The 24,258-nt window shown below is 52.4% G+C and overlaps 10 protein-coding genes across 10 annotated transcripts; 4 read left to right on the top strand and 6 right to left on the bottom strand.

Annotated features, from left to right (window-relative positions):
• Window positions 1-1,762: 1,762 nt before the first annotated feature.
• KRP23_937 (PA-phosphatase related-family protein) lies at window positions 1,763-3,147 on the top strand (the record flags this gene model as incomplete). The annotated part of the gene is made up of 4 exons (XM_067894706.1): window positions 1,763-2,144; window positions 2,234-2,586; window positions 2,658-2,945; window positions 3,010-3,147. 4 exons carry the CDS (start codon window positions 1,763-1,765, stop codon window positions 3,145-3,147), a joined length of 1,161 nt encoding a protein of 386 aa, XP_067751504.1.
• Window positions 3,148-3,277: 130 nt separating this feature from the next.
• Window positions 3,278-9,517, bottom strand: KRP23_938 (Adenylate cyclase; the record flags this gene model as incomplete). Its single annotated transcript, XM_067894717.1, has 11 exons — window positions 3,278-5,121; window positions 5,205-5,288; window positions 5,370-5,547; window positions 6,499-7,075; window positions 7,151-7,437; window positions 7,497-7,737; window positions 7,806-8,313; window positions 8,393-8,618; window positions 8,700-8,794; window positions 8,875-9,085; window positions 9,170-9,517. The coding sequence occupies 11 exons, from the start codon at window positions 9,515-9,517 to the stop codon at window positions 3,278-3,280; spliced, it is 4,599 nt and encodes a 1,532-aa protein (XP_067751505.1).
• Window positions 9,518-9,660: 143 nt separating this feature from the next.
• Window positions 9,661-10,552, top strand: KRP23_939 (uncharacterized protein; the record flags this gene model as incomplete). The annotated part of the gene is made up of 6 exons (XM_067894728.1): window positions 9,661-9,742; window positions 9,809-9,868; window positions 9,958-10,001; window positions 10,066-10,122; window positions 10,200-10,214; window positions 10,286-10,552. 6 exons carry the CDS (start codon window positions 9,661-9,663, stop codon window positions 10,550-10,552), a joined length of 525 nt encoding a protein of 174 aa, XP_067751506.1.
• Window positions 10,553-10,722: 170 nt separating this feature from the next.
• Window positions 10,723-12,510, bottom strand: KRP23_940 (uncharacterized protein; the record flags this gene model as incomplete). Its single annotated transcript, XM_067894739.1, has 1 exon — window positions 10,723-12,510. The coding sequence occupies one exon, from the start codon at window positions 12,508-12,510 to the stop codon at window positions 10,723-10,725; it is 1,788 nt and encodes a 595-aa protein (XP_067751507.1).
• A 184-nt stretch (window positions 12,511-12,694) lies between these two features.
• On the bottom strand, window positions 12,695-14,973 carry KRP23_941 (Adagio-like protein 3; the record flags this gene model as incomplete). The annotated part of the gene is made up of 6 exons (XM_067894749.1): window positions 12,695-12,864; window positions 12,937-13,110; window positions 13,186-13,341; window positions 13,424-13,579; window positions 13,645-14,419; window positions 14,497-14,973. The coding sequence occupies 6 exons, from the start codon at window positions 14,971-14,973 to the stop codon at window positions 12,695-12,697; spliced, it is 1,908 nt and encodes a 635-aa protein (XP_067751508.1).
• A 427-nt stretch (window positions 14,974-15,400) lies between these two features.
• On the bottom strand, window positions 15,401-17,521 carry KRP23_942 (Anoctamin-7; the record flags this gene model as incomplete). The annotated part of the gene is made up of 1 exon (XM_067894761.1): window positions 15,401-17,521. One exon carries the CDS (start codon window positions 17,519-17,521, stop codon window positions 15,401-15,403), a length of 2,121 nt encoding a protein of 706 aa, XP_067751509.1.
• A 1,125-nt stretch (window positions 17,522-18,646) lies between these two features.
• Window positions 18,647-19,198, top strand: KRP23_943 (uncharacterized protein; the record flags this gene model as incomplete). Its single annotated transcript, XM_067894772.1, has 1 exon — window positions 18,647-19,198. The coding sequence occupies one exon, from the start codon at window positions 18,647-18,649 to the stop codon at window positions 19,196-19,198; it is 552 nt and encodes a 183-aa protein (XP_067751510.1).
• A 524-nt stretch (window positions 19,199-19,722) lies between these two features.
• KRP23_944 (uncharacterized protein) lies at window positions 19,723-20,430 on the top strand (the record flags this gene model as incomplete). The annotated part of the gene is made up of 1 exon (XM_067894783.1): window positions 19,723-20,430. The coding sequence occupies one exon, from the start codon at window positions 19,723-19,725 to the stop codon at window positions 20,428-20,430; it is 708 nt and encodes a 235-aa protein (XP_067751511.1).
• Window positions 20,431-20,941: 511 nt separating this feature from the next.
• On the bottom strand, window positions 20,942-22,405 carry KRP23_945 (Lysosomal Pro-X carboxypeptidase; the record flags this gene model as incomplete). Its single annotated transcript, XM_067894794.1, has 3 exons — window positions 20,942-21,072; window positions 21,850-22,275; window positions 22,360-22,405. 3 exons carry the CDS (start codon window positions 22,403-22,405, stop codon window positions 20,942-20,944), a joined length of 603 nt encoding a protein of 200 aa, XP_067751512.1.
• A 245-nt stretch (window positions 22,406-22,650) lies between these two features.
• Window positions 22,651-24,258, bottom strand: KRP23_946 (Lysosomal Pro-X carboxypeptidase; the record flags this gene model as incomplete). The annotated part of the gene is made up of 1 exon (XM_067894805.1): window positions 22,651-24,258. One exon carries the CDS (start codon window positions 24,256-24,258, stop codon window positions 22,651-22,653), a length of 1,608 nt encoding a protein of 535 aa, XP_067751513.1.

Raw genomic sequence — 24,258 nt, forward strand, 5'->3', positions numbered from 1 at the left:
GCTGTTACGTGAACTACGGCTGGATAACAACCAACTATCGGTGTTTCCAACACAGATCACCAAACTGAGGTTGCTTAATCGACTCGGTTTGAGCTACAACCGGATCAAGGTTCTACCGAAGGAAATTCAACGACTGCGGAATCTCGTAGAGCTCGACTTGGACTACAACCGCCTCGACACTGAGCTACCCGATGGATTTGCAGCGCTTCAGCGCCTTGAACGACTCGGTCTTGAAGGCAACTTTCTCGCAGAGAAGCCACCCATTCTCGACCACTTACCCGTGCTTTCATACGTTCGACTTAGCGGGAATCGTGCAAAAACGTTTTTACCCACGACTTGCGTTTCTGTTGGTTCAACTCGGCAGCTTCTAGCTGTACCAAAGCGTCATGACGGATACTTCCAGTGTGTCGAGAGCAATACCGATACTCAAAGCGAAGGCAATCATCTGCAAGTGAATGCAAAGCATCGTTGCTTGGAGGGGATAATTCCCTGTCACGACCAGAATCTACTGAATGCGATGGCATACGAAAGTTTCGTCTTGCGTCCTAGAAGTTATGACAAGGAGAATGGGACATCGTAGGAAATGGAGTGGAATTGTCCCCTTGCTACTCCTGGGAAACACCGCGACTGAGAGTTTCGAGAATTCATGAAAAAACTACCGAGTCCTAGACTTTGGGTGTGCTCTTGTTATCTACCTGCTGGCACCTGTATTGATTTTGATCGATGTACATGAGCGACCGATTCCTGGAGCTCGCTTTCGCTTCAACACGACGACTGTAGTCTGGGCTTCAGATCCTTCAACAGACCAGAAGAAGACGGTAAAAGGTCATCAAGACGCTATTAGCATTCACACACTAACTCCAAATTGCGGACGTTGAGCTCCAGTGCCCATGTGGCTTCTGCTGACTTTAGGAATCTGCTTGCCACTCGGAACTAACATTGTGGTGAACTACGTACTTCCAAGAGTTTGCCGGGTGCGAGTCATCGCTCACGATACCCGGAATTTCTTGCTCAGCTTATTCCAGTCAATGGTTCTATCATCTTTCTTCACTCAGTTCACCGGTCTGGGAGGCAGGAAGTCCGTTTTGCAGTTTCTCTGCTGTGTACCGATAATGCTAGCTAGGTGGATCTCCATCACGCGGACGATTGACAACTGGCACCACTTCAGCGATATTTTGGCGGGCAGTGTTGTTGGTGCTGCCTCGGCAGTTGCTATGGCATACAGCCGGTAGGGTCAATATCCTGTCCACGGGGAATTGGCCGTAATACATGTGCCGGTGTTCTTGCGTAAACAGCATACTGGCTGAAAAATGTGTGTTTCAAAGCAATTCTGTCGTGCCTCAACCACAACGCAGCATCTTGATCGTGAGAACATTACATTAGAAAACGACGGCATCGGCACTAATCGACTGGAGGCAGCCTCGAAAGCACTTGAAAGGCCTCAAGTGAGATGAACAGCAAGTACATCAACAACGGCTCACGTTGGAGATTGTACAATATCAATTGAGTGGCGTGTAAGCACAAAAAAACGTTCAGTCTATCTGTCCTATTCCCACTTGCAGCACTGCAGCACTATATTGGCACCCTGGTCGTAACGTGCCGTTGTTGCTTTGTCACTGTGGTATTTGTCACGATGATGCCACGCACGTTGTATCCACTACTGGTGAGACGGGGGTCCCGTTGGACTCATGTGTTAGTACAGTCCTGTACGGTCCGCTCGCTCATTCTCCGATTAGTCTGAAACTGCACAAGCGAGCGCGTCATGACTACAGACAGCATTGATCACCCTAACGAGAAAAACGAGGTTGTCACGACGTACCAGTCGATGGTGCCGTCTCCGTCCTCTTCAGCGCCTGTACTTGACCACTCGTCGACTCGAGGTGATGCCCCAGGCAATGAGACTTCTGTTGACATCACGGATGCAAAGGATGACGCGCCGCCTACTTCTGTGTTGAAGCAATTCATGCAGAACTATCGCGTCCTGGAGTTCGCCTGCACTGTGCTCGTTTACCTGCTGGCGTTCGTGTTTGCATCCATCGAAGTCAACGAGCGACCAATTCCTGGTATTCGAGTTCGCTTGAATTCAACAGCAGTTGTTTGGTCGCTGGATCCGTCCTTGAACGCGAAAAAGCTGTCGGAGGAAGGTACACCGTGTCTATACCAATGAGGGGTTAATAAACAGTCAAGTAGCTGACACTAACTTGTGCTACATTGTACATTGCGGTGTAACCAGTGCCAATGTGGCTGCTGCTGGTTTTAGGCATCTGCTTGCCTGTCGGGACCAACCTCATTATAAACTTTGTGCTTCCGAGGTTTTCCCAAGTGCGAGTGATTGCCCACGACACGAGAGACTTCCTGCTCAGCCTGTTCCAGTCCATGGCACTCGCGACTTTCCTCACCCAGTTCACGAAAAATATCACCGGCCGCTTCCGCCCGAGCTTCTACCACATGTGCAAATGGAACTACGATGAGGTGTGGGATGGAGTGACCAACCTGTGCACTGATGCGGCCGGAGAGAAAGAGGGGCGGAAGAGCTTTCCGTCGGGTCACGCATCTTTCGCGTGGGCAACCATGCTCGTGCTAACGGTACGTCTGCTTTCTTTGCTCACACACACACACACGAGCGTGTTTGCTGACCTTACGCCTGTGCTCATCAGGTCTACTTGCTGGGCCGATCCCGTCTGAACTGCGAGAACCGCAGCAACTCGACGCTGCGTGGTGGCAAGAAGTCTTTGATGCTTTTCATGTGTTGCGCACCGATTCTGCTTGCTGCGTGGGTGTCTGTCACTCGCTGTATCGATAACTGGCACCACTACAGCGACATTCTAGCGGGCAGCGTTATTGGTGCTGCATCAGCTCTGTTCGCTTTCAACTACAACTACGGATCAATCTTCAGTTGGGATTCTGCAGGTCTGCCTCTCGACGAGATAAATGACCGCCGAATGGTAAGCATACTTGCATACTTCGAAACGTGCGAGTGCTGACTTGAGTGCTAAATTTCCTGTGCAGTACAAGGAAAAGGAATTCCACGCCGATAAAAAGTTACCCAATTTTGACGCGCAGCTCAAGTATGCCTCTTGTCAAAGCGAGAACGCTGTCGGTTTGAGTAGCAGTAGTCGAAGTGGCTCGTTGTCTCTCGTCCGGTAGGACAGCTAGTAGCTGCTCGACATTCAAGAAACAAGGTATAGGGTACTCGCTCAGTTGATTAATCACCAGTACGAACGTGATCTGGGGGAAAGGTAACGACAATTTGTAACTATTCCAGCGCTCGGATATGTCACTGTTCAAAGTCATCAATTCGCTTCTTCAGCACCTGGAGCGCTTGCTCCAGACAATCCAAACAGAGAATCGTGGAGTTAAAACGCTGACCACCAGGCGCGAAACATAACCGGCATCGAGGTACGCCCGTGGTCCCGTGAAGGTTAGCAGCTACAAACTCTTGCCACAACGCAGGGTTCCGCCTGCGCACCTCAGCACGACTATCAATTTGGTTTTGTTCCATGTACGCGGTGAGTTTGTTCAACGCGGCACAAGCTGCTCCAGGGCCAACGCGCTGTCTTTCTGCTGCTTCTGTGATGACATTTGAATGGGCTTGCGCAAAGTCTTCAGCTTCAGTGATGGTTTCCGTGCATGGCTCATCGTTGGCTAAAGGCATCCACACATTGCCCACATTAGCCGACATTTCGGTATTGTTGCTCGCAGCTTGGGCCTGCTCTTCCGCATCCCTTTCAGCTTCCTCGAGTGATTCAGAACTACTAACGTCAATCACTTCTTTCGGCTGGTGAACGGTATCATTGACTGTCATAAACACCGTGGCCGCAGCATCGATGTCAACGTCGCCCTCTTTCTCTGCAATGCGATCTCTGCTGTCTACCTTCGAAACGGAGATCGTGTCCACCTCTTCAGCGGCTGCAATTATGACATGTTCCTTCGCTGCAAGGGTAGAGTTTATCGCATGATCATCCACCATTTCACCTTCGTTGTGTTTTATCATAACAGAGGAAGGGTCCACCTCTTCGACATCCATAATTTGATCTCCATCATCATCCTGTGTCACGGGAATATTAATATTAACTTCTTCAGCATTCATAACTTGATCTCCGTCATCAGTCTTTGACATGGAATTAGTGGTTCCCTCAGCTGCGATAGCAGAGCTGATTTCAGCACCCATCGGTTTACCAGCTTCCGTACTGGCAGTTGCGGAGTCTTCAACTCCTTCGGGTGAAGGGCTTACAGGCAACAACGCATGAGTTGATTGCTCTTCATTTTTTTCGCCGGCCACCTCACGTAGGCTTTGACAACCCGTTAGAAGTCTCGCATCGCACGCATTGATTTTCTTCCTGCTAGATAGCAGGTCGAGCATTTTCGACTGCTCTTCAACTGGAATTCTGTTTCCCTCTGTGCGCAGCATTTTGATGCTCTTGAGTGCAGCTAAGTCTGAAACAGCAAGGTGTTCCACTGTATTCCATCTCAAATCCATCGTGCTGAGATTTGGTAATTGACGCATAGACACTACGCTCAAGTTATTGTGTGCCAGGTGCAGCTCTCTCAAATTCGGCATATTATTGAGACACTCAGGAAAATCAACCAGTGCGTTCTCTGATACATCCAGCTTTTGAAGACTCTTGAGGCGATTCAAGTCGATGGGAAGCTCCGTTAACTCGTTCCCTGTTAGATCCAACGATATGAGTTCATTCTTGAGCAACACAGAATTCGGAACACACTCCAAGCCAAGACCTCGCAGAGTCAGCGAAGTAGCAGATGCTGAGTCTTTCACCAACGACGATGTTACCCCGTCAATAGCTTTATCATCACCAAAGGTATTGCATACAAACACCAGCTGCCGCTTCTCCATTTCTACTGCAATCTTCTCTGATCGCTCAGCAAGCTCACCACCAAACAAAATTTCCAAACCCACCACAAGGCGCCAGGTTTCTAAGAGCAGCGGGTCCGCTTGCATCTCCTTCTGGAGCAGACTGGAAACTGATTTCATGTTTCTTAGCCGCAGCTCCACAGCAACTAAAGCTTGCAGAACCTGAGAATGTTGAGTCTTCGCCCCGCCAAGACATTTTCGTAAGCTAGCCCTTGCGGCAAGCAGTTCCCATTCGTGAACTGCAGTGTCTGTGCATATAATCAGGTCATAATAAGTCACGGATCAGCATATGTATGGATAGACTCTAACATATTCCGCACCGGGCGCGTACCTGAAAACGCAAGTGAAAACTCTGATGCAAGAGCTAGCGCATCAGTAAACGATGAATAGAAGGTCGCCTTTTCTGGGCCTGCTACTGCAGCGGAACAAAGGCGAAAAAGCTCCAAATTTACATCGTAAGTAATCAAACAACTTCGCTCCGGGTACAGACAATCACACACAGCGTCTTCAAGAGCATTCCTGTCAAGATCACGCTCGATCCGTTTCGATACTTGGCGTAGCATTTCCGACTTCACGCTCATTTCGCCCATGTACTTCCGGAAAAGCTGAATCAATGTCGCTTGGTTTTCTTTCCACAACAAGCTATCTGAATCATTTTGCTGGAGCAGATCCACCTGAAATACAAAGCGCTGCATCCAGGCAAGCTGTCGTGCTTGAAGAGATAAAGCTTCAAAGCTGGGTGAACTCAAAATAATTTGTAGGCCGTCAATTGCCACCGATGCCTCCAACAAAATGCCCATCAACTGACAAATTGCCAATGCAACATAAATGTCTGCCAGCGACCTCGGGTGAGAATCCAAGGACTGGCGCTGTTTGGATGCACGGCGTAGACGATCGAGATGGTCCATCCATGCAGCCAGCAGAGCGTCGAGTAGTGTCTTTAAGGCACGCGACTTGGAGATGTTACTAGTATCGCGCATGATATCTTGGATAGATTTCTCCACTGCATTGATATCAAACTCCAAGAGGCTAGCCAAGCGCTCCATAACATCCGGAAATGTTTTATCCAAAGCATTTACAAGAGCTGTCGACTGACGGCACGCAAAAAGATAATGATGCAGAGCCTCCGGAAAGTTCCTCTCGGAACTCTGGTTCATCATTGTCAGCATTAAACGATGCGCCTGGTGCTCACCGGTCGATACCAATTCCATTATCTTTGCCGCTGTAAGTGCTGCGGCAGGGTACTGCTGAATCGTGTCCAACTTATCATCGAAAAATGTTTTCAGGGACTCGTCTCTCGCGTTCTTATCACCTTGAATGGAAAGTAGAAGCATCCAATTGCTCAATATCACACCACCGGCATCGTGGACACCACTACACCTCTCTCCATTAATGCTGAATGCAAGCTCATACGATGCCAAAACTTGGGCAAAATTGTTTTTCGTGTGAAACGAGACTCGCTGGAGAGATTCAGCCGTATAAGCCATCCCTTTGATTGGGATACTTTCATGGCTGCTAGCCGCTACCCAGTGCTCAATCAACGCTGGTAGCTCATTAAGGAGCAACACATGAGCGAACACCAAACAGAACACGATCACTTCATCACTGCGTAAGCAACTACGCACCATACCGCACCAGTCAAACTCAGACGGCGTATCACCCAGCTTAAGAAACGCCGAAAGTAGCTTGAGTACTCGACTTGTCGCCCCCGCGCGCCAGAGTTTAATGCAAAGATGAAAGCACATCGCTGTCAATAAGATAGACAAGTCCTTGCTCGGAGTTACCTGCGCAGCGTCTTCCCCGTCCTCAGTTGAGTTCACTCGTGCAAGATGTTCCATAAGCCGCCAGAAGACCCCCTCAGCCATACTTACCGAGTCGAAGTCGTACGTCGAAATGTACCGCAGCCACAATGCGTGTGAGCTCGGCAGAAATTGAACGGCATGTTCTACCATGTCGATTTCCATCTGCTTGTTAGCTGCCTCTCCGCATAGATGAAGATACAGCAACCAAAGCGCTTCACAATAAGCATTGGCTTCCACTTCGAGGGCGCGTGAAAGCGTGTGTAGACATCGTGTTAGGTTTGCCTCCTCGATATTTAAATCGCGGAAGGTGCTGCTGGACTGGCTCACGCTGAGCTTCTTGCACAGATAAATAAGCTGATGCTGCAGGCGGGCGTTGTCAGACAAGTTCGCAGCTTCATCACTGGTATTGAGACAAGCATGATCAGCGGGTCAGGCGTTTGAATGCAGCAGCGTGTTAAGCTTCAAAAATACGTACCTTAGTCCAACGTCAAGCTCGAGGTGATAGATTGCCAAAAGAAGCCATGCATCAGCATCGTTCGGATCTCGCTCTACTTTCGCTTGTAGTGAATCACCGTACCCTTTTCTAGATTCGACATCATCGAAGTAACGAGAATCGCCAATTTCAGAAAGCTCTTCTGGAATATCGAGCCTTATGAAGTCATCGCCGTCCTCGTTGGAGGCTTCAGCAATACGTTGCATATCTTGCACCACAGGTAATCCTGAATCCGCATGTGGCGCCGTTTTAGTGCAATTTCCTGCCAGCTACAAACAGAAAATTTCCATTAGTGTGCATAACTCATAGAAAAAGCATCAGTACCTACCGCCGAAGGACTCTCAGTCGTGATTATCACAGGCCACTTCGTCGTCATTCTCCCACGAAAATCGGCAAACAGTAGCAGCAATTGATCCGTCGTCTCCTTCGAATACAGCACCCTTGTATCGCCACCAGCGCCGCCACTGGGGTTGTCAATATTGGTCACGACTGGTTCGTAGTCTTTTTGGTGATAGTTGGAGCAGTTTTTGTCGTTACAGATGCCATTTAGCTCATATTGACAGAATACTCTAAACCATAAGCGGGTTAGAATGATCACGAAGCAAATTGTAGATAGCACCCATGGCAGTCCACGTACTTTAATGGGTCGATCTTCTGCGTAGTAGATGTATACAGCGTACCAACTCCTCTCAGCTGGTTCACAATTGAGTCGTTTTCAACGCAAAACGGTTTGGTATACCTAGTCGTGAAGAAACATTCATCCTTACGGGGGCCAGAAGAGACCCCAGCCAATCTTGAAGATATGCTATTCTGCGGCTCAATCGTTTCAGCTTGCTCACGCAGCCACGACTCCATGTTAGCGAAAACACCAGCCATTTGCCCGTGTGAACGATAATGAATTCTCTTGGCCAAGTTGGTTGTCGATTTGCTTGAACCAACTCCAATGCAGGCAGCAAGAATATTTGAGAGTGTAAGAGAGCTTGCCGCTGCATTGCCATCGTTCAGCAAGCTCGCCAAAAACAGCTTTTGTCGGCGCATAGTATTCAACACCGTGCTCTTTGAATGTTGATTTCCCGACATGCGAAGACTTTCGCAAACATCCATGACAATTTGTTTCTCGACGTCAATTAATTTCTGGATTTGTTCTAAAGTATGACAACGAGGTTACACAATGCTAAATGAGTTCACACGGCCATTCAAATAAATAAATGACGCAAAGCGTACCCGCATCGGAGGCGATAAATGTTGGTGACCTAAGGAACTGACGTCCGGGCTGCCACCACACACGTTTCGATCGTATTTCCGAGCTTGAATGGTAAATAGTATGTTTTGTTCCAAGGGTATTGAAGCACACTAAAGCGCGATCCAGTGATGAAGCGCTCACAACTTCGTCCAACGCTTTGCCTGTATATGTTTTGAATGCTTGTTCCAACACATTTCCTGGTATCCTCTTTGGATACACAACAATTCCCAGGCCAGTTTGTCAGACGATACCAAAGAAATGAAAAGAAAACAGTCGCTGCTTAGGTACCGTTCCCGTCGTCAAAAAATAACGCGTTGCAATGCGAAAACACGCTGCCCGAGAAAGTTCCGCTGTTCCCACATCCAACTCCAGCGTAGCAGAAACTGCAACAAAAGCACAAAAAGTATCAGTAGCTGGTCAGCTCTCGCGTTCTCCACGTTCGCCTGGGATCCCAATTTCTCACAAGAATGCATTTCAGGAGAAGGAACCGAATCTTCCCTCGCTCCATCGGATCCAAAATCAGTCTTCTTGCTTGGCTGCTCTTCAGCGTCACCTTCCTCTCGTTTGCGCTTACTGGCAGGAGACCACTGTGTCGTGGTCAATTGTGCGGCGTGTCTAACAGCGGTCAACTGCCTCAGGTTCCTGATCAATACAGTTGCTGCCTGCTGTTGTTTCTAGAGTAATCGTCAGCAACAAATGCAGCTTAGTCAAGTCACAGAGCCCCCACTTAATAGGCCCCTGATTAACGTCCAACGGACCTCTTTGGCCGTCTCCGCACGAGCCTGCAGCTCCTTCAGCTCTTTCTTCCGAGACAGCACGGCCGCTGCCTTGTTTCTTGACTTCTGATCGTCTGTTGGGTTTTTTTCTGCCTCGCTATTCGCTGCCTGAGCCTCAATTGGTTCATCATTCGAATTTGAGGCACCTTGAAGCTCGAGCAACTTCAAGAGCTTCTCCATACGCTCCAACCGCTCCTGACGCTTGGAAATCCAGCGCAGTCGCTCTGCCGCCGCTTCGCGTAGACGCTCCGCTGGTTTTTGGTCCGCCTCGGAGGCTACGGATCCCTCAGCAGCCGCTGCCGTAGCGCACACCTCCTGCTCGACTTCCATTCGCATTTGACAACTTGGCATCCATGGTGTGGTCTACCTGTAATTAAGTGTGGAACACATAACAATTAGTTAAGCCAATCAGCGATTGCAACCTTTCGCTGGCAAAGATCGCGTTGCAGTCGTCGAGATACTGAGCAGCGAGCATGTCGGGCGTGCAGGTTGTGGCCGAAGGAAACCCGCGCAAGGGCGCAATGGACGTGGACGAAAGGGACCAATGTATTCGCGGTGAGTTCTAGAAAGAAGAACAAGAGGTGGGCGTGTTCGGCGACTGATGGTGGCATTCACGTGCAGATATCGTGAGCTGGTTCCAGCGCAAAGCGGATCTTGAGTCTGCGGTGGAGAAGAATGCTGGTGGGGGGCTTGAGTTCAAGGATATTAGTACAGTCGTATTTAGGCTACTAGACGACTGAGTTACAATCGTGTGTGCTGGTTGGGCGTAGATATTGAGGCGTTGGAGAAGACCCTGGGCATGGAGATCCCGGAGGTTTGTCGGTGGACAAGAGAGCCTGTTGATGGGTAGTTCATGACGGCAGTTTTGTCGTATTTAGGAGCTGCGTAGCTTGCTGACGACGCAAAGCGGTGGCATTTGGTTTGATGAGTACAAGGTAGGACGTGAGTTTTGTGCTGTCGAGTAATCGTGCTGGTTGCTGACGTTATGTTGCTATCTCCATGCACTTTGCAGTCGCTCTCGGCTGATGTACGCCACCGACTATATGTAGTGCATAATTTCTTGCCCTTAACGTTTGATTTGTTTGTGCATTATATTAGGACATCATCAACAAAGCAGAAACGTTGGCGTCTGTCAAAGGTTGGAAGTCCTCGTTGATCCCTTTTGCTGCAAACGTTGATGGGGCAGCTCTTGTGACGGATACAAGCTCGAGGAACGCTGTCTTCGAATTTGGTGAAGATGGGAAAGGAGATCGACCACTTGCGGCAACGTTGCTGGAGTACCTTGAGACGTACCGAAACCGGCTTCTGTCCGGCAAGTTTGACTTCGTGGAAGATGTCGGCTTAGTCGAGCGTTCGCGGAAGTGATACTCAAAGCTGAGTTATCCAAATGGTTTCTGCAAAATTGCAGTTGTTTGCATGCATATAACCTAAATGAAACAACTTTGACTCATTACTATTTGTGCAGTACTAGAGTATGTGTCAATGTTAGACACTTACAAAAAGCGGTGATCTATTCAACTTGTTGCATATACTTTTCAGTTCGTGGTTCTAATGTTCATGCGCTTCATACCAGATCCTGGCTTCTCCATTTCCAAAGTGTCTGTATCCACTCCGTCCACTTTTCGTCCGTCGTCATCCTTAAGAAGACGGTAGTGGCGGCGACGAAGAAACCAAGCGAACATTGACACGAAAAAACCCAGTACAAACATAGTTCCGATGAGCCCGGCGATAGAGATGTCTTCGGCGCCCCCTGCCACGGTTTGATCAGCAATTGAGAAACTCAATTTTGCACCATTAGACTCGATTCGGCGCGCGAACGTTCCCGTAGACCGTAAGGTGCTCGTTTCATTGACCAGTTGATCTTGCAGGTTCTCGACGATGTCATTGAGCGATTTCTCCCCGACACGCGATGCTGGCAAGATTTGGAAAAACACTACGATGCTGCCGCGCTCAAGTGATGTGATTTCTAAGCGTGATCGATGAATTTGGAGCGCAGACGCTACCTCTGTTGTAAACGCAAGCTCGAAGGCTTCCCTAGCCGTTGATGAAAAAATCACTTCATCGTAGCTCATTTCCACCTCGTACTTCACAACAACACGCTTCGAGCCACATTCAATACCGTTGCATATGTCTGTGACTGACGGCTTGGTATCTGTGCAAAAGTCTTCCGAGGGTGCTTTTTGATTCATAGCAATGTCGAAACACACTACGTCCCGCGACCGCCTTCCACCACCGCAGCCACTATCGCACTCGCTCCATTTATTCACTTGCCACGCATGCTGAGCATCTTCTTCGCTGCTCTTGGCACTGCAATCTGGAGGACTGTAACCAGGTCGGCAAATGCATAATGCATCCAGCGAGTTCTCGTCGATAGCAGTGTTACTGTCTGGCATACTCAGCACACGTTTTTGTCTGTTTTTGCCCAAATCGGTAGGTCTGTCATTGTGATAGTTTGGGAAGCAGGTGCCATGACCTGAACACGAAAGTCTTTCACACAGATCGGGCGGATGAAGAGGACTAACCGCCAGAGACTTGGCCGACCAGACGGAAACCCCGTTCAAATTTTGGGCGCGGACCTTGAATGTATACGAGCGACCATTAATCAACGGCTCCACAACTGTTGAAGTTGGTACAAAGTCTGCAGCGGCCATAGGAGCGCTAGCATTTGGTACAGTTTGTCCCACAAAGTTCACAGAAGACGATGTAACTCGCTGCGTCCCCACCAACACGTTATCCTCTTCATCAAACCATCCCACTTCGTAAGCCACAATAGAATCTAGACCATCATCATCCGGCGCCTTCCAAGTCACAGCTGCACGTCCATCGAACCCCACGGCGTTCACGAGCGTGGGGTTCGACGGAACTCCGTGCATCGCCTCAGGCGGCACTGTCGACATCTCAACCTCCTGCATTACCGACTCTGAGCCCTCTTGAGAATCTCCATTCCTCTCTGACCCCTTCTTCGCTGGAGATTCACTCGGCGGTCGGGTGCTTGCAGCCATAGCTGACAGCACCAGCAAAGGCTCCGTCGCGACGGGAGAGGCCACGATCTCGTACTTGTCCGTATTTGACGCAGTTTCAGCACCTGCAATCACTTTTCCACTCTCCACTTTTGCAATGGTAGGGAACTGAATCTCACCCGCATTTGCGCTTGATGCCACGTCCTCTTCTCGCTTGGTCCGACTCGCAGAGCCATCCCCGACGGACCAGAATTCCACAGAAGCGCTGCCGCTGCCGCTTGAGCTGTGTGAGGCAGCGGCAGATACACTAGATACAAGCACTAGCACCAGTAAATACCAGCAACCTCGAGCTGCGCCACGCATGGGCTGACGAGGGAAACACTGCATCACGACCAGAACTGATGGAAAGTGGCACGCGACGTACCCAAGTTTTAATTTTCTTTGCTTTTATTGGCTAAAAAGGGTTTATTGGCTAAAAAGAAGTCTAACCCAGATCAAGTTGAAATGAGCTATGGCTTTCAAAACTCAACTAAGTTATGGTGTCAATCTACGGAGCGGAGGCGCGGATTGCAACACGCATCACATTGTTGTCATTTCCGTCCGCGGTGTGTCCTCCAAACACATACATCGCGTCGTTGTAGACCACCGCCCGATGCCACGCACGCGGGGTCAATGGGGGATCGCACTTGGCCAATTTCCACGTCGGAATTTCTTCACCTAGACCAAGACAAATCAATTAGAACTATCAGAATTATTAAGATGCCTTGAAGAGCTTTGCAGCTGACGTACCAGTACCGAGGTCCAGCACATACGCGTCACCTTTCAAGCACCCTGTGTTGCCTCCGTACACAATCAATTGTGAGCCGATGCTGGCGCCGGAGTGCGTGTAGCGTGACGCAGGTCCGTGTCCTTGAGTCTCCACTTTGCGCCACACGCAGTCGATGCGTTCGTTTGATACACCCACTGTACAGGTACGTCTAGGTCAGCTCAACGCTACTCACGAACCCAACGCATCCAAGCGTGTCAATTTCCACCTACCGATTTCAAACGCAAAAAGTTGTCCACGACGGTACTTGCCGTCATACCCGCCGAAAAGGTACATGCGATCTTTCACGACGCATACAGAGTGCGTGGAGGACGGTCCAGGTAGATCACCACGCGGCTGAAGTTCCACCCATGTCGGAGTCTCAGTGTCTGCTTGCAACAGTCGCGAAAATGTTAGAAGTGCTGATTGTTCACGCCCCACACATGGGTATCAGTCTCACAGCACACAGACCGAAACGTAGCGCGAATGTGTCGCTGAGTCGCTGTGGGTGCCCGTAACCTCCGTACAGAATAGCCATTCCGTGTAGTACTGTCAGTGAGTACCAGTATCTCATTGATGGTGGCATTCCAGCCACCTCGACCTTTTCCCATCTCCACTCGCCAGACTCTGTGGCGCAAATAGTTATGTTAGGCAATCGCAGCAACAGGTCGAGCAGCAATGCAGTCACGTACTGAGGTTAAGCGCATGGAGTTCAGTAAGGAACTTGCCGTCGATGGTGCCTCCAATAACATAAAGCGTGTCCTTGAAAACAAATGTTTGCAGAAGACTACCCGACGCGGGCGGTGTACCGCTGATCTGCGGTTGGATCCAACGAGGCGAATGTTTCTCTGCAAGATCTAATATGTGTAGATCGTTCAGTCGGAGCTTGCCGACAATGCCGCCGACAACAATTAAAAGGTTCTCGAAAATAGTCAGACCACAGTCATACCGCTCGTCCGGAGGCGAACCCTCAGCCTTTACAGCTTCCCACTCCAAATGGGCAATTGAAACCTCCTCACGCTTGATCTTGCGTGACCTGACTTTCCGTTTGCCTGCTTGACTAGCGGGAAACCGAGTGACTTTAGACGCAATTATGGGTTCTGCCTCCCCGGTTGATGAAGCATGCACAAGTGAGCTCTTTCTAAGAGCCAGACGAGGATGCCGTGCTGGCCCTGGGACAAAGTTACCGCTAAGCGAAGTTCTCGCCGCTACTGGAGGAGACGGGCGCTCGCTGTCCGAAGACACCAAATCGTCAAGGTCGATCACATCGTCCAAGTCACTCAGATTGTCCAGCTGAAGAGGTCCATCACCCGGATTCGAGAGAAGGTCATGGTGTGTTCTACCATCGAACCCAGAAGATATGGCAGCAGTGATAGCCCCACTGCCTCTACTATTCGCGTAGTGCGTTTGGTCTACTTGGACGATGGAGCTTTGATAAGGCAGCGATAACATGGCCGACGATGAGATCTACCACAGCGAAAAGCACCATATACAGTGATCAGTAGCCCGTCAAAAAGTGTACAGTCAACACGATAAACTCTTACTGGCAGGTGCAGATCTTGAGCATACATGGTTCGCATCTCCGTCTCGGGTGCAGTAGTCAGGTCGCTCTTCCCGGTTTTGAAAATCTGTTGCGCTTGACACAACGGACAGTCACCTAACGCAGCAATCGACTGCTGCATGCAGTAAAAGCACAAAACGTGGCCACAGTCCTGACGGGTGGGCGTTTGCGTCACGCGCAGACAAATTGGACACGGGATGGTCGGAGGCCCCGGGGCGAGCTGCAAATGAAAATTGTACGCGGTCTCCAGCCCCTCCCACGCACTGTCGTCCACGGGGAAGTGTCCCGTAGCGAATAGTTCGTCGTCGGTATTAACCTCCGCGGTCTTTTCCTCCTTCTCGTCGTATGGACGCTGCCCTCTATCTCGGGGTGCTGCTTCTCGGCCAAAGCTCTCGCTTGTGGGTCGGTGGTCGTCCCCCGCAGAGGACGCAGCGCTGCCGTCAATCATTAGGCGCCTCATGCCGAGCCAGCACTGGGCCAACCGACCCCAAGGCCACAGGAGAAAACCAAGCGCCGCACGGCCGAGCTGTCTCTATGGAGAATCCGATTGGCTGAAAAGGGACAGACTAAACACGCCGTTTTGTTTTGAAACACGCTGTTTGATTTTGTAGCCATTTCAAATAAACACGCAGAAAAGAGCCCGGCAGCAAACTTTTAACTGAAAGCAGAAGGCATGGGCTACATGTAAATTGGCCGTGCTGCCGGTTGACGATCGTCTGCAAAGAGGAATACGCCTCCAAGACATGCTCTGGCTGCGGAAAGATCGCGACGCAGCGCTGCCGTCGATCATTAGACGCAGGGTGTGGTGCAAACAAACACAACTTTAACATAAGAAGTTTAGCTGAAAGCAAAGAGGCATGAGCTACATGTAAATTGGCCGTGCGCGCTCACGAGGAGTCCTCGTCATCAATGGTGAGTCTGTTCTCCGGGTCATCGCAGTCGTCGCCGATCGGGCAATTCACATCGTCGTCGGGCATGTGGTACAGACACTTACTGATGAGGAACTCTTGCCGGTATTTTTGCACGGCTACATCTTCCGGCACGTCGTCGATGCAGACCTCGAGGAAGTATTTGAACAGGAACATACCGCCGATGAATATCGTGAACATCCACACACGGGTCGCCATTCCGAGGTGATTGAAGAAGTCGCCAGTGAAAATAACAACACCAGCGTTCGTGCACACCGATATAGCTGCGAAGGCCTGTAGCACCAGGTACCAGTATCCCATGCTGCGCACGTTACGCGGGCGGGGACGGCGCGACTCAAAAATGAGACGGTAGGCGTCCAGGCGGATCTCGAAGTAGTTGTTCACATAGGAAAGCAGTGGCGCAAATGGGAAAGCCACCACAAACATGGTCGTGAAGCCGAATTGAAGCGCCATCTCGGTGTAGTCGTCGAAGGTGCCGTGCCAGTCGTACTGAGCCATAAACAGCTCGCGCTCGGCGTCGGACTTCTTGTACTCGTCCAAGTGGCCCAGCAGACGGTACTTGCTCATGTATACGAACAGGCGCGGAATGGCCACCTCCGTGATATTGCCCACGAATAGGCGAGAGCAGAACACAATGGCGAGCATGTACTCCAGCTCGTGCATGCAACTCACATCGCACCCTTCGAAGCCCTCCTTCAGGAACGCCACGTAGAAGAGACCTGCGTAGTTGTTAACGAACTGGAAAATCACAGTCTTGACAATGAGACTGTTCTCGTACTCCATGTCCGTGCGATGGTTCTCCTGATCCACGAGCAAAACGGAAACGTAATTGTAGATCTTGGTCATGATAGTGATCTGCACAACGTTTGCAAGAGAGGACACAATCGATCCGTACTTGTAGTCGTCCAGCACCAGCTTGTCGGAGTCGTTGCCTTTGGTCAGGTCGTATGTCAACATGAAAATCGATGACACAAGCACAAAGACGATGAGGATGAGGAAGGAGATGACGACCCAACTGTAGGCCACACGCTTGAGCTTCTCGCGTGGAGGGTAGAATCGTGTGGACTTGCCATTGATGGGCGAAGGGATGCGCTCACCGTAGAACTGCGGACGAGGATTCACCGTCTCCGAAAAGTGTGCGGTGCCCCAGCGAAGCGTTTCTCGTGAGTTGAGTCGTTTCCAGTTCTCGAGATAAATGGTCATCCAGACGGTCATGAAGGCACCAAAGATCGGCGAGATATACGCGAACACGGTGTTGTAGTCGTCATGAGGGATGGAGTAGCTCACGACGCCCGTCACGATGCCCACCAGTGTCGGGTACAGCAGCCATTTAGTGTAATGTCCCAGATACAAGAAGTAGAGCGCCACCTTGACGCCAAAGTACTGGCAAATGCGGTCAAAGGGCTGATTCATCGGGGACTTGTTCCACACGATCCATTTTTCCTTGAGGTTCATCTTCTCCTCCTCTTCGTGCAACGGGTAGGTCTCGACGATGATTTCTTCGTAGATCAGTCGGTCGATGTCCTGACCAGCTCCTGTCTGGTGGTTGGTGATAATGTGCTCGATGAGGCTGATTCGGTCGGTGCTCGAAAACAGCGAGCCGTTGGGGCCCTTCTTGGTGTAAAAGGGCTGCAAGTCTCGGGCCTGGAAGTACGGCGCGAAGATGTAGTCAAACGGCGAGTACCTGTACGTCTGCTTCACGTCCCGGATCGGGAACGGCGCAATGCCGTACTCGGGGATGCCGTTGAACGAGGCCCGGCGCAGCTCGGCCGGGTCCAGCTGAAGGTGCATCTTGAGGTACTCGGCCTCGCGCCGCATGAGCTCCTCAGGCGCGCGGATCTTGCAGAACACGAGTTCCTTGCCGACGGAGTAGAAGAGGCGGAGGCGCAGGCCGGCGCCGCGCAGGCGGTTGATGATGGTGTCGCGCTCGTCGCTCACCTCGATCACATGCTTGGGCGGGTTGGGAAACACAATCACGTAGTCCCAGCGGCCTGACGTCTCCGTCGTGGACGTGCCGTAGTCCAGCGGCACGCGCAGACGCACCTCGGCGGTCTGCGGCTGCGGGTATGGGTCCGTCATTTGAAATTGGGCCAGCCTCGTGTGGTGTGGCGTAAATCGTTTTAAATAATTTAATTCCTGATTTTTTTTTCGGGGGGGGGGGGGGATTCCCAATATCCATCACCTAAGGAAATCCCGTCTTAGCGCCCGCAAGGGCAGGTATCCGCGATGAAGGCAACACCGCTTGGGCTCGACGAGGGTAAAAGAGTATCTCATAGAAGCCTGCTCTCTGATGAAGTTTCCGATGGCTGCATCTATTCTAGCCACCTCTGTCGTGCCGTATCCAGCAAGCGCTGGGCTGGTGTGAAGTCTGCGCAGGCATACACATGTAGGGCCATCGCAAGAAACGTCGTTGGCTTCAGTATGCTCGCAGGGAGAGATAAGATAGCGTGCAGCCAGCATGGTCGCAGGGGCCAATAAGCATGCCGCCGTTTTCGGCAGTACGCCCCTCGACACACGTCGTAGCGGGTGTTCGTTCCCTCAGCCAACAACAGCGGCTCGGTGCTCGCTCGCCACCTCTTATGACAAGCGCTGGCTAACGTTAGCAGGAAAGTCCACCGAGTGGGAGCAGCAATCTGGCTTTCCGCCCACTGCAGTCTTGCCGCTTGGATTCTTGCTGATCTCCGCCGCCAAGCATGCATCTCCGCTCGACGCCACCTGCTGCTTATAGCGCTGCTTGGTCGCTGCATGTACTGTACCGGCGGACCTGTATCACGCCCAGTCCAGCCAATAGATTGCGACCAACATTCGTGACGAAGCGGCATGGCGTGTCTATGTGGAATATCAGATGTAATTCACAAATGTATTATATCCAAAGATAGAGGTCTTCTAGATTACGCCAACGTACTTGGTCAAACTATATATACCTCTACAATCACGTAGTTGTGAATCTATCCGTTTACAAAGGTTATTCTATGTGCGCAGGTAGTTTTCGTTGACTTGCGACTTGACCTGCTTCAGAGGACTAGGTGACCGTTTTCGTATGGGAATGAATCTGAGGCTCCATACATTTCGGCCATCCAGCGGATGTGTTGCCTGCGACGCGCTGGGTTACTCGCATTCGCGATTTGACTCGGCAGCTCAGCTCAGCTCAGCTACGGGCGTGTGTGGCTCATGAGCTCCACCTCCAGCCTCGTGAAGCAGCGCATGCGGCGCGCCAGCACCATCGGCAGCGACGCCAGCACCTTCATCTCGAGCGTGTCGTCGCACCGCGGCACGATGCTCGCGTCCCCGTCGTCTATGGCCGAGACGCTCGAGGACTGGATGTATTGGCAGCGAGACGCCAACAACGCCCACTGCTGGACGAAAGTGTACGGCGTGCTGGACAACGAGTTCCTGTGGCTCTTCAAGGGCAACCACTCGAGCAAAACCATGTTCCTGCAGATCGCGGTCTCGAGCGTCGAGGTGTCGGGCGAGCGCCAGCTGCGGCTGGTCGATCCGAACGGCGAGGACATGGAGATCTGGCTGTTGGACGAAGACAGCTTCGTCGCGTGGCGTCAGCGGCTCGAGGAGGCCGCCGCGCTCACGACGCAGTTCTTCCGCATCACAGAGCTCGAGGCGCGACGGCTGCCGCGCAATAGCGCATATCGCGGCAGCCTCGTGACCTACCGCCGCGCGAGCAAGCGCGCGCGCTACAAAGCTGCCATCGAGTGGATGGCGGCGCGGTGGAGGCAAAAGTTCGTGCACCCCACTCGGTGACCTGATTCTATCAAGCCCAGGCGCCCGGTCTGCCATCAGCTGCGCAGCGGGGCCAGGACCGGCATCGCATACGACCGATTTCGGATACTTGCCGCTATAGGACCAAGAGACAAGATCTCCTTCGGCGACTTCGGATAGTGGGCGTTTGGCTCCAGATTTATTGTTGCACCTATTTAAAACTAACGACCATTCCATGCGATCTGTCGGGTGTGAATATTTGCAAGCTGGTCGAGTGTCGAGCGGGGGTGGGGCCCATGGGATTTGCCTTGTCCAAGTATTACGGCGCGGCGCGGCGGCATATGCCGTTGTTTTGCAGTGACGGCAAACTGCTACACTTGCTCTGTCCGTGTTCATGTGCCCCGGATACTCGCGACAACCGACGATGTCATAGTGCGGTCCCCGTCTGACGCGCTCTTTCACCGCGAGCTCTCTGGGTGTGGCACTTCACAATTTTCGCCGCTGGACCGCGGAGACAGCCACATAGAGTAGGGGGCGAGTCAATGCGGAGATTGTCGCTGACAGCCATGCCTTCGCGGCGGCAGCGGCATCAGCGCGCAAGCTTCAGCTCGGCAAGCGGCAAGTCCACGAGCAGCCTGCGCTCGACGTTCGGCAGCTTCAGCATGCTGTCGTCGCTATCCGCGTCCGTGTCCACAGACTCACTCACGTCGCTGTCGACGGCCACGAGCTCGTACGGCGGAGCCATGGAGGATTACGACGACATGGACGAGGAGCTCGAGGCCGAGGAGTGTTGCGAGCAGGGCTGGATGTATTGGAAGAAGGACGACGACTGCTGGCTCAAGATGTACGCGCGTCTACGCAACGAGCTGCTGTGGCTCTCCAAGGGCGTGGACGACGTGGTGGCCGTCGTGCAGATCGCCGTGGCGGGCGTCCGCGCCACGGACATTGGCGGCATCGTCGCGCGTGGACCCGCCGGAGAAAGCATGGAGCTCTTCGCCTACGAGCGCGAACGTACGCACGACTGGATCGACGCACTGTACGTTGCGGCGCAGCTAACGCAGTCGTTCGAGCGCTCGGTAGCCGCGGAGCCTGCAGAGATCCCGCACCGCGAGGCCAAGGAGATGGAGCAGGTGTACACGGGTACATTGGTCATTTACAACAAGGAGAAGAAGAAGGCGCCCTGGAAACAGCTCCTGTCGACCACGCGTCTGCGCGACGCGTGTCGTCGACGACTCGAGAAGTTCGTGGACCGCTTGGACACTTCCAAGCGGTAGAATTTACGTCCCAGGCCTGGAGACCTCTAGCCTTGGGAGGCAGTAAGGGAAGGAAACGCCATCGATGCATGGCGACCGTAGTGAGCTCGACAGCTCGCAACTAATTTATCGACAAAAGTATAAAAGTATAGCACGCAACCTCCTCTCTCTTTCTCTCTTCATGTTGTCGTCAGGTGTATCCACGCGCTTGTCTTGGGTGGCCATCACACGTAAGAACGCACTTGCTCCATTTACACCCAGGAGGACCTCTGGCGGTCTATCCGCAGGACGCATTCATTTCGGAGGCGGGTTGTTAAGCAGGACGGCTATCCAAGGAAGGGATGACGGCGCTGTCCAGGAGCGGCAATCAATGATGGAAAGTCTGAGGGCGTCATCGAGGTGGAAGATCCCGTCGTCCTGGCAATGAAAACTAGGCTTTCCACTGTATGACAGATCTGCAGGATGCAAGGAGTGGGGAGCAAAGCAAAAGGGTTTGTGTGCCGGGCATGCTTTTCCTACAACGCTTCGGTCTCTACGCGGCCTTGTGAGCGTAGAACTCGCTCGTCCTCTTGCGCATGTGCTGCTTCTCGGTGGCACGGGCGGCCTTGGGCGGCTCCGGATCGAGCGGGTTGCTGAACATGAGGTCGAGGTGGTGTGCGCCGCCTTCGATATGCACAGCAACCACCGAGTCTGAGTAGTTCTGAGCACGCCCGTGGCCGAACACGGATCGTAGTTTCCGTTGCTGAAGACGATGTTGCTTGCAACCTCAGAAAGCGGCGACCATCATAGTGAATTGTCGGCCACGCGATGCGGGCATCGATGCCCCACTCTGCGTGGCAACTCGAGTTGTCAGTTGAGAAGTTCCATGGGGCACTCCAAAACATGTCCTTGATGCCCATTGCGTCTTCAGCTGACGGCACGCTTAGCTGCTAGCAATCCTTGTCCTTCGTGCTGTTGTAGTAAACCCCAACTGTCTTTGAGAATGCTTTCAGCAGCTCCAGATCACCATCGTCGGTGTCGTCAAAGCTGTCTTGCAGGTGCGAGCAGGCCACGCAGGTTGGCAGTACGCTGACACCGTTCATGAGTGGGTTCCCCATGGTCATGGAGTCGAAGGAGTCTCTCGCCCACCTCATTAGTGCCTCGACATCCGCTTCCGAGTCCAAGGGTTGCTTTCATAGAGCGTCAACGCCTCTTTCAAATTGCGTCGCCCACCGCCAGTTCTTCCGAGTGTTTTCATAGTTGACCATACTCGCCGAACGTTTGGCACGCAGTTTGGAGCAGATCCAGCAGCAAGAGATCCATCGAATGTCGTGACTTGTGAATAGTCCCCAAGGTCATGGGGAACTTCATCTCCAAAATACGATAGGGTAGGAGCAGAGCCCGCAACGACCCCGTCAATGATGTGCGGGTATTTCATCCGAAACCACGACCCCAACATACCTCCGTACGACCCGCCGAATCCGATCACAGGGATATCCCGCTTCAGATCCCCCTTCAAGTATGTGATCAACACCGCGTAGTCGGCCAGCGTCTGCTCCGTCGATAGGTACCGCATGTGCTTGGTCACGTCCTTGCCGAACGGCACCGACTTGCCGAAGTAGTGATGTTCCGCGAACACGAGCATGGCGCCGAACTCGCCGGCGTTCTCCCACATGAGTCCCGTGTGGTTCAGGTACAGCTCGACGTCAGCCTCGTTGCCGACGTAGAAGAACATGACGCCACCGGGTCGGAAGTGCTGGTCACAGACGAAGTATCGCTGCTGGTAGGTGGGCGCGCCAACACCGAAGTGGTCGAGCGTCTGTGTGAAGAACCTCTCGTCGCATTGGGACAGCAGATTTGTTGGCTCTCCCTTATTTGTTTCATCAACTGCTGTTCACAGTGTAGTATCGACCTGTACTCGCTGTCTTGTCAACGAAAAGTAAAGTAAACACCGCTAACGCGCCAAGAAACCTGAAAAATCGTACGCGGTCGGCAGGTTCCGCACCTTCAACCGCATCCGACAAGATGAGGGTCTTCTCTTCGCCTGACAGCCTTCTCTTGCGGGGTGGTTTGTGCAGTAGAATGCACGCGCTTCCTGCACGCCTGCATTCAGCTCACTTGTGGACATCATGACACTGTCATGTTGAAGTTGACCGTACATAACCGATCTACATTATCACGAACTGCTGCTGCGTTTGTACAAAGCAAGCGAGCCTTTGCTCGATCAAGCGCTCTCAGTTATTCATGCTCACTGCTTCCGCCTCACTCACTAGCAACGGCTGCTTTATGCTCGTAAAACTCGCGTGCCCACTTGTGCATATACACCTTCTCTGCGGCGCGCACAGCCAAAACGGAGGCTGTGTCGAGCTTGTTACTGAACATGAGGTCGAGGTGGTGGGCGCCACCTTCAACCGTTAACGCGATGACAGAGTCCGAGTAGTTCTGCAGCACACCCGTGCCCGACCACGGGTCGTAGTTCCCGTTACTGAAGACGATGTTACTAGCCGCCTTCAGTGCTTTGCGCCCGCCATACTGCGTCGTGGCCCAAAGCGGACGAATCTCGATACCCCACTCGCTCTTGCAGTTTTCGTTGTCGGCAGTGAAGTTCCACGGAACGGGCCAGAACATATCGTTCACGCCGTCAACGTTTTGTGGCTGGTAAATCTCGGAGCAGAAGATAAAGTCCCAGAAGTCCGAGTCCATAGCCGATTCGTTGGATGAGGCGCTGAGTTCATAGCACTCTTGGTCTCCTGTACTGTTGTAGTACACACCAACTGACTTGGAAAAAGCAGTCAAAAGGTCCACATCATCGTCCGCAGCAAAATCTCCAGCCACGTACGAGCACGCAACTCGAACTGGGTAAGCGGGCAGTACACTGACGCCGTTCATGATGTACGACGATGGGTATGGATAGTTCCCCATGGCCATGTAGTCAAATGCTGACTTGGCCCAGTCCCTGATCCCCCCCACATCCTTCTCAGACTCCAGTCTCACAGAGTCACATAGCGATAAAGCCTTTTTCAGCTGTTGTCGACCTTGCTTCGTCTTCGTCAACTTCTTCATCGCCGGCCACACACGGCGCACGTTAGGCGCACAGTTTGGAGCGGATCCTGCCTCTTCCGACGCATCAAACGTAACGATACGCTCAAAGGATCCTTTATCGAGCGGAACCTCATCACCAAGGAACGACAAGATGGGAGCAGAGCCCGCAACGACCCCGTCAATGATGTGCGGGTATTTCATCCGAAACCACGACCCCAACATACCTCCGTACGACCCGCCGAATCCGATCACAGGGATATCCCGCTTCAGATCCCCCTTCAAGTATGTGATCAACACCGCGTAGTCGGCCAGCGTCTGCTCCGTCGATAGGTACCGCATGTGCTTGGTCACGTCCTTGCCGAACGGCACCGACTTGCCGAAGTAGCGATGTTCCGCGAACACGAGCATGGCGCCGAACTCGCCGGCGTTCTCCCACATGAGTCCCGTGTGGTTCAGGTACAGCTCGACGTCAGCCTCGTTGCCGACGTAGAAGAACATGACGCCACCGGGTCGGAAGTGCTGGTCACAGACGAAGTATCGCTGCTGGTAGGTGGGCGCGCCGACATCGAAGTGGTCGAGCGTCTGTGTGAAGAACCTCTCGTCGCAATGGGACAGCAGGTTCGTCGGCGTCACGTCCATGTCGAGCGTGGGTAGTGGACGGGTTACAAGGTCGCTGGCGACTGGAGCTAGAGAGCCTTTCCAGTTGAAGACCGTCGCGAGCAGCAGTGCAGGCGTCACCAGCAGCCCCGTGATGGCTAGCAGCAAGTGTCGTCGACTGTGGCGCGAGTCATGGCGGTGGGTGCGCGTCAGAATCGGTGTCTTCTCCAT

Source organism: Phytophthora ramorum (assembly GCF_020800215.1).
Source record: "Phytophthora ramorum isolate Pr-102 chromosome Unknown Phyram_PR-102_s0001, whole genome shotgun sequence".
NCBI classification, from domain to species: Eukaryota; Oomycota; class Peronosporomycetes; order Peronosporales; family Peronosporaceae; genus Phytophthora; species Phytophthora ramorum.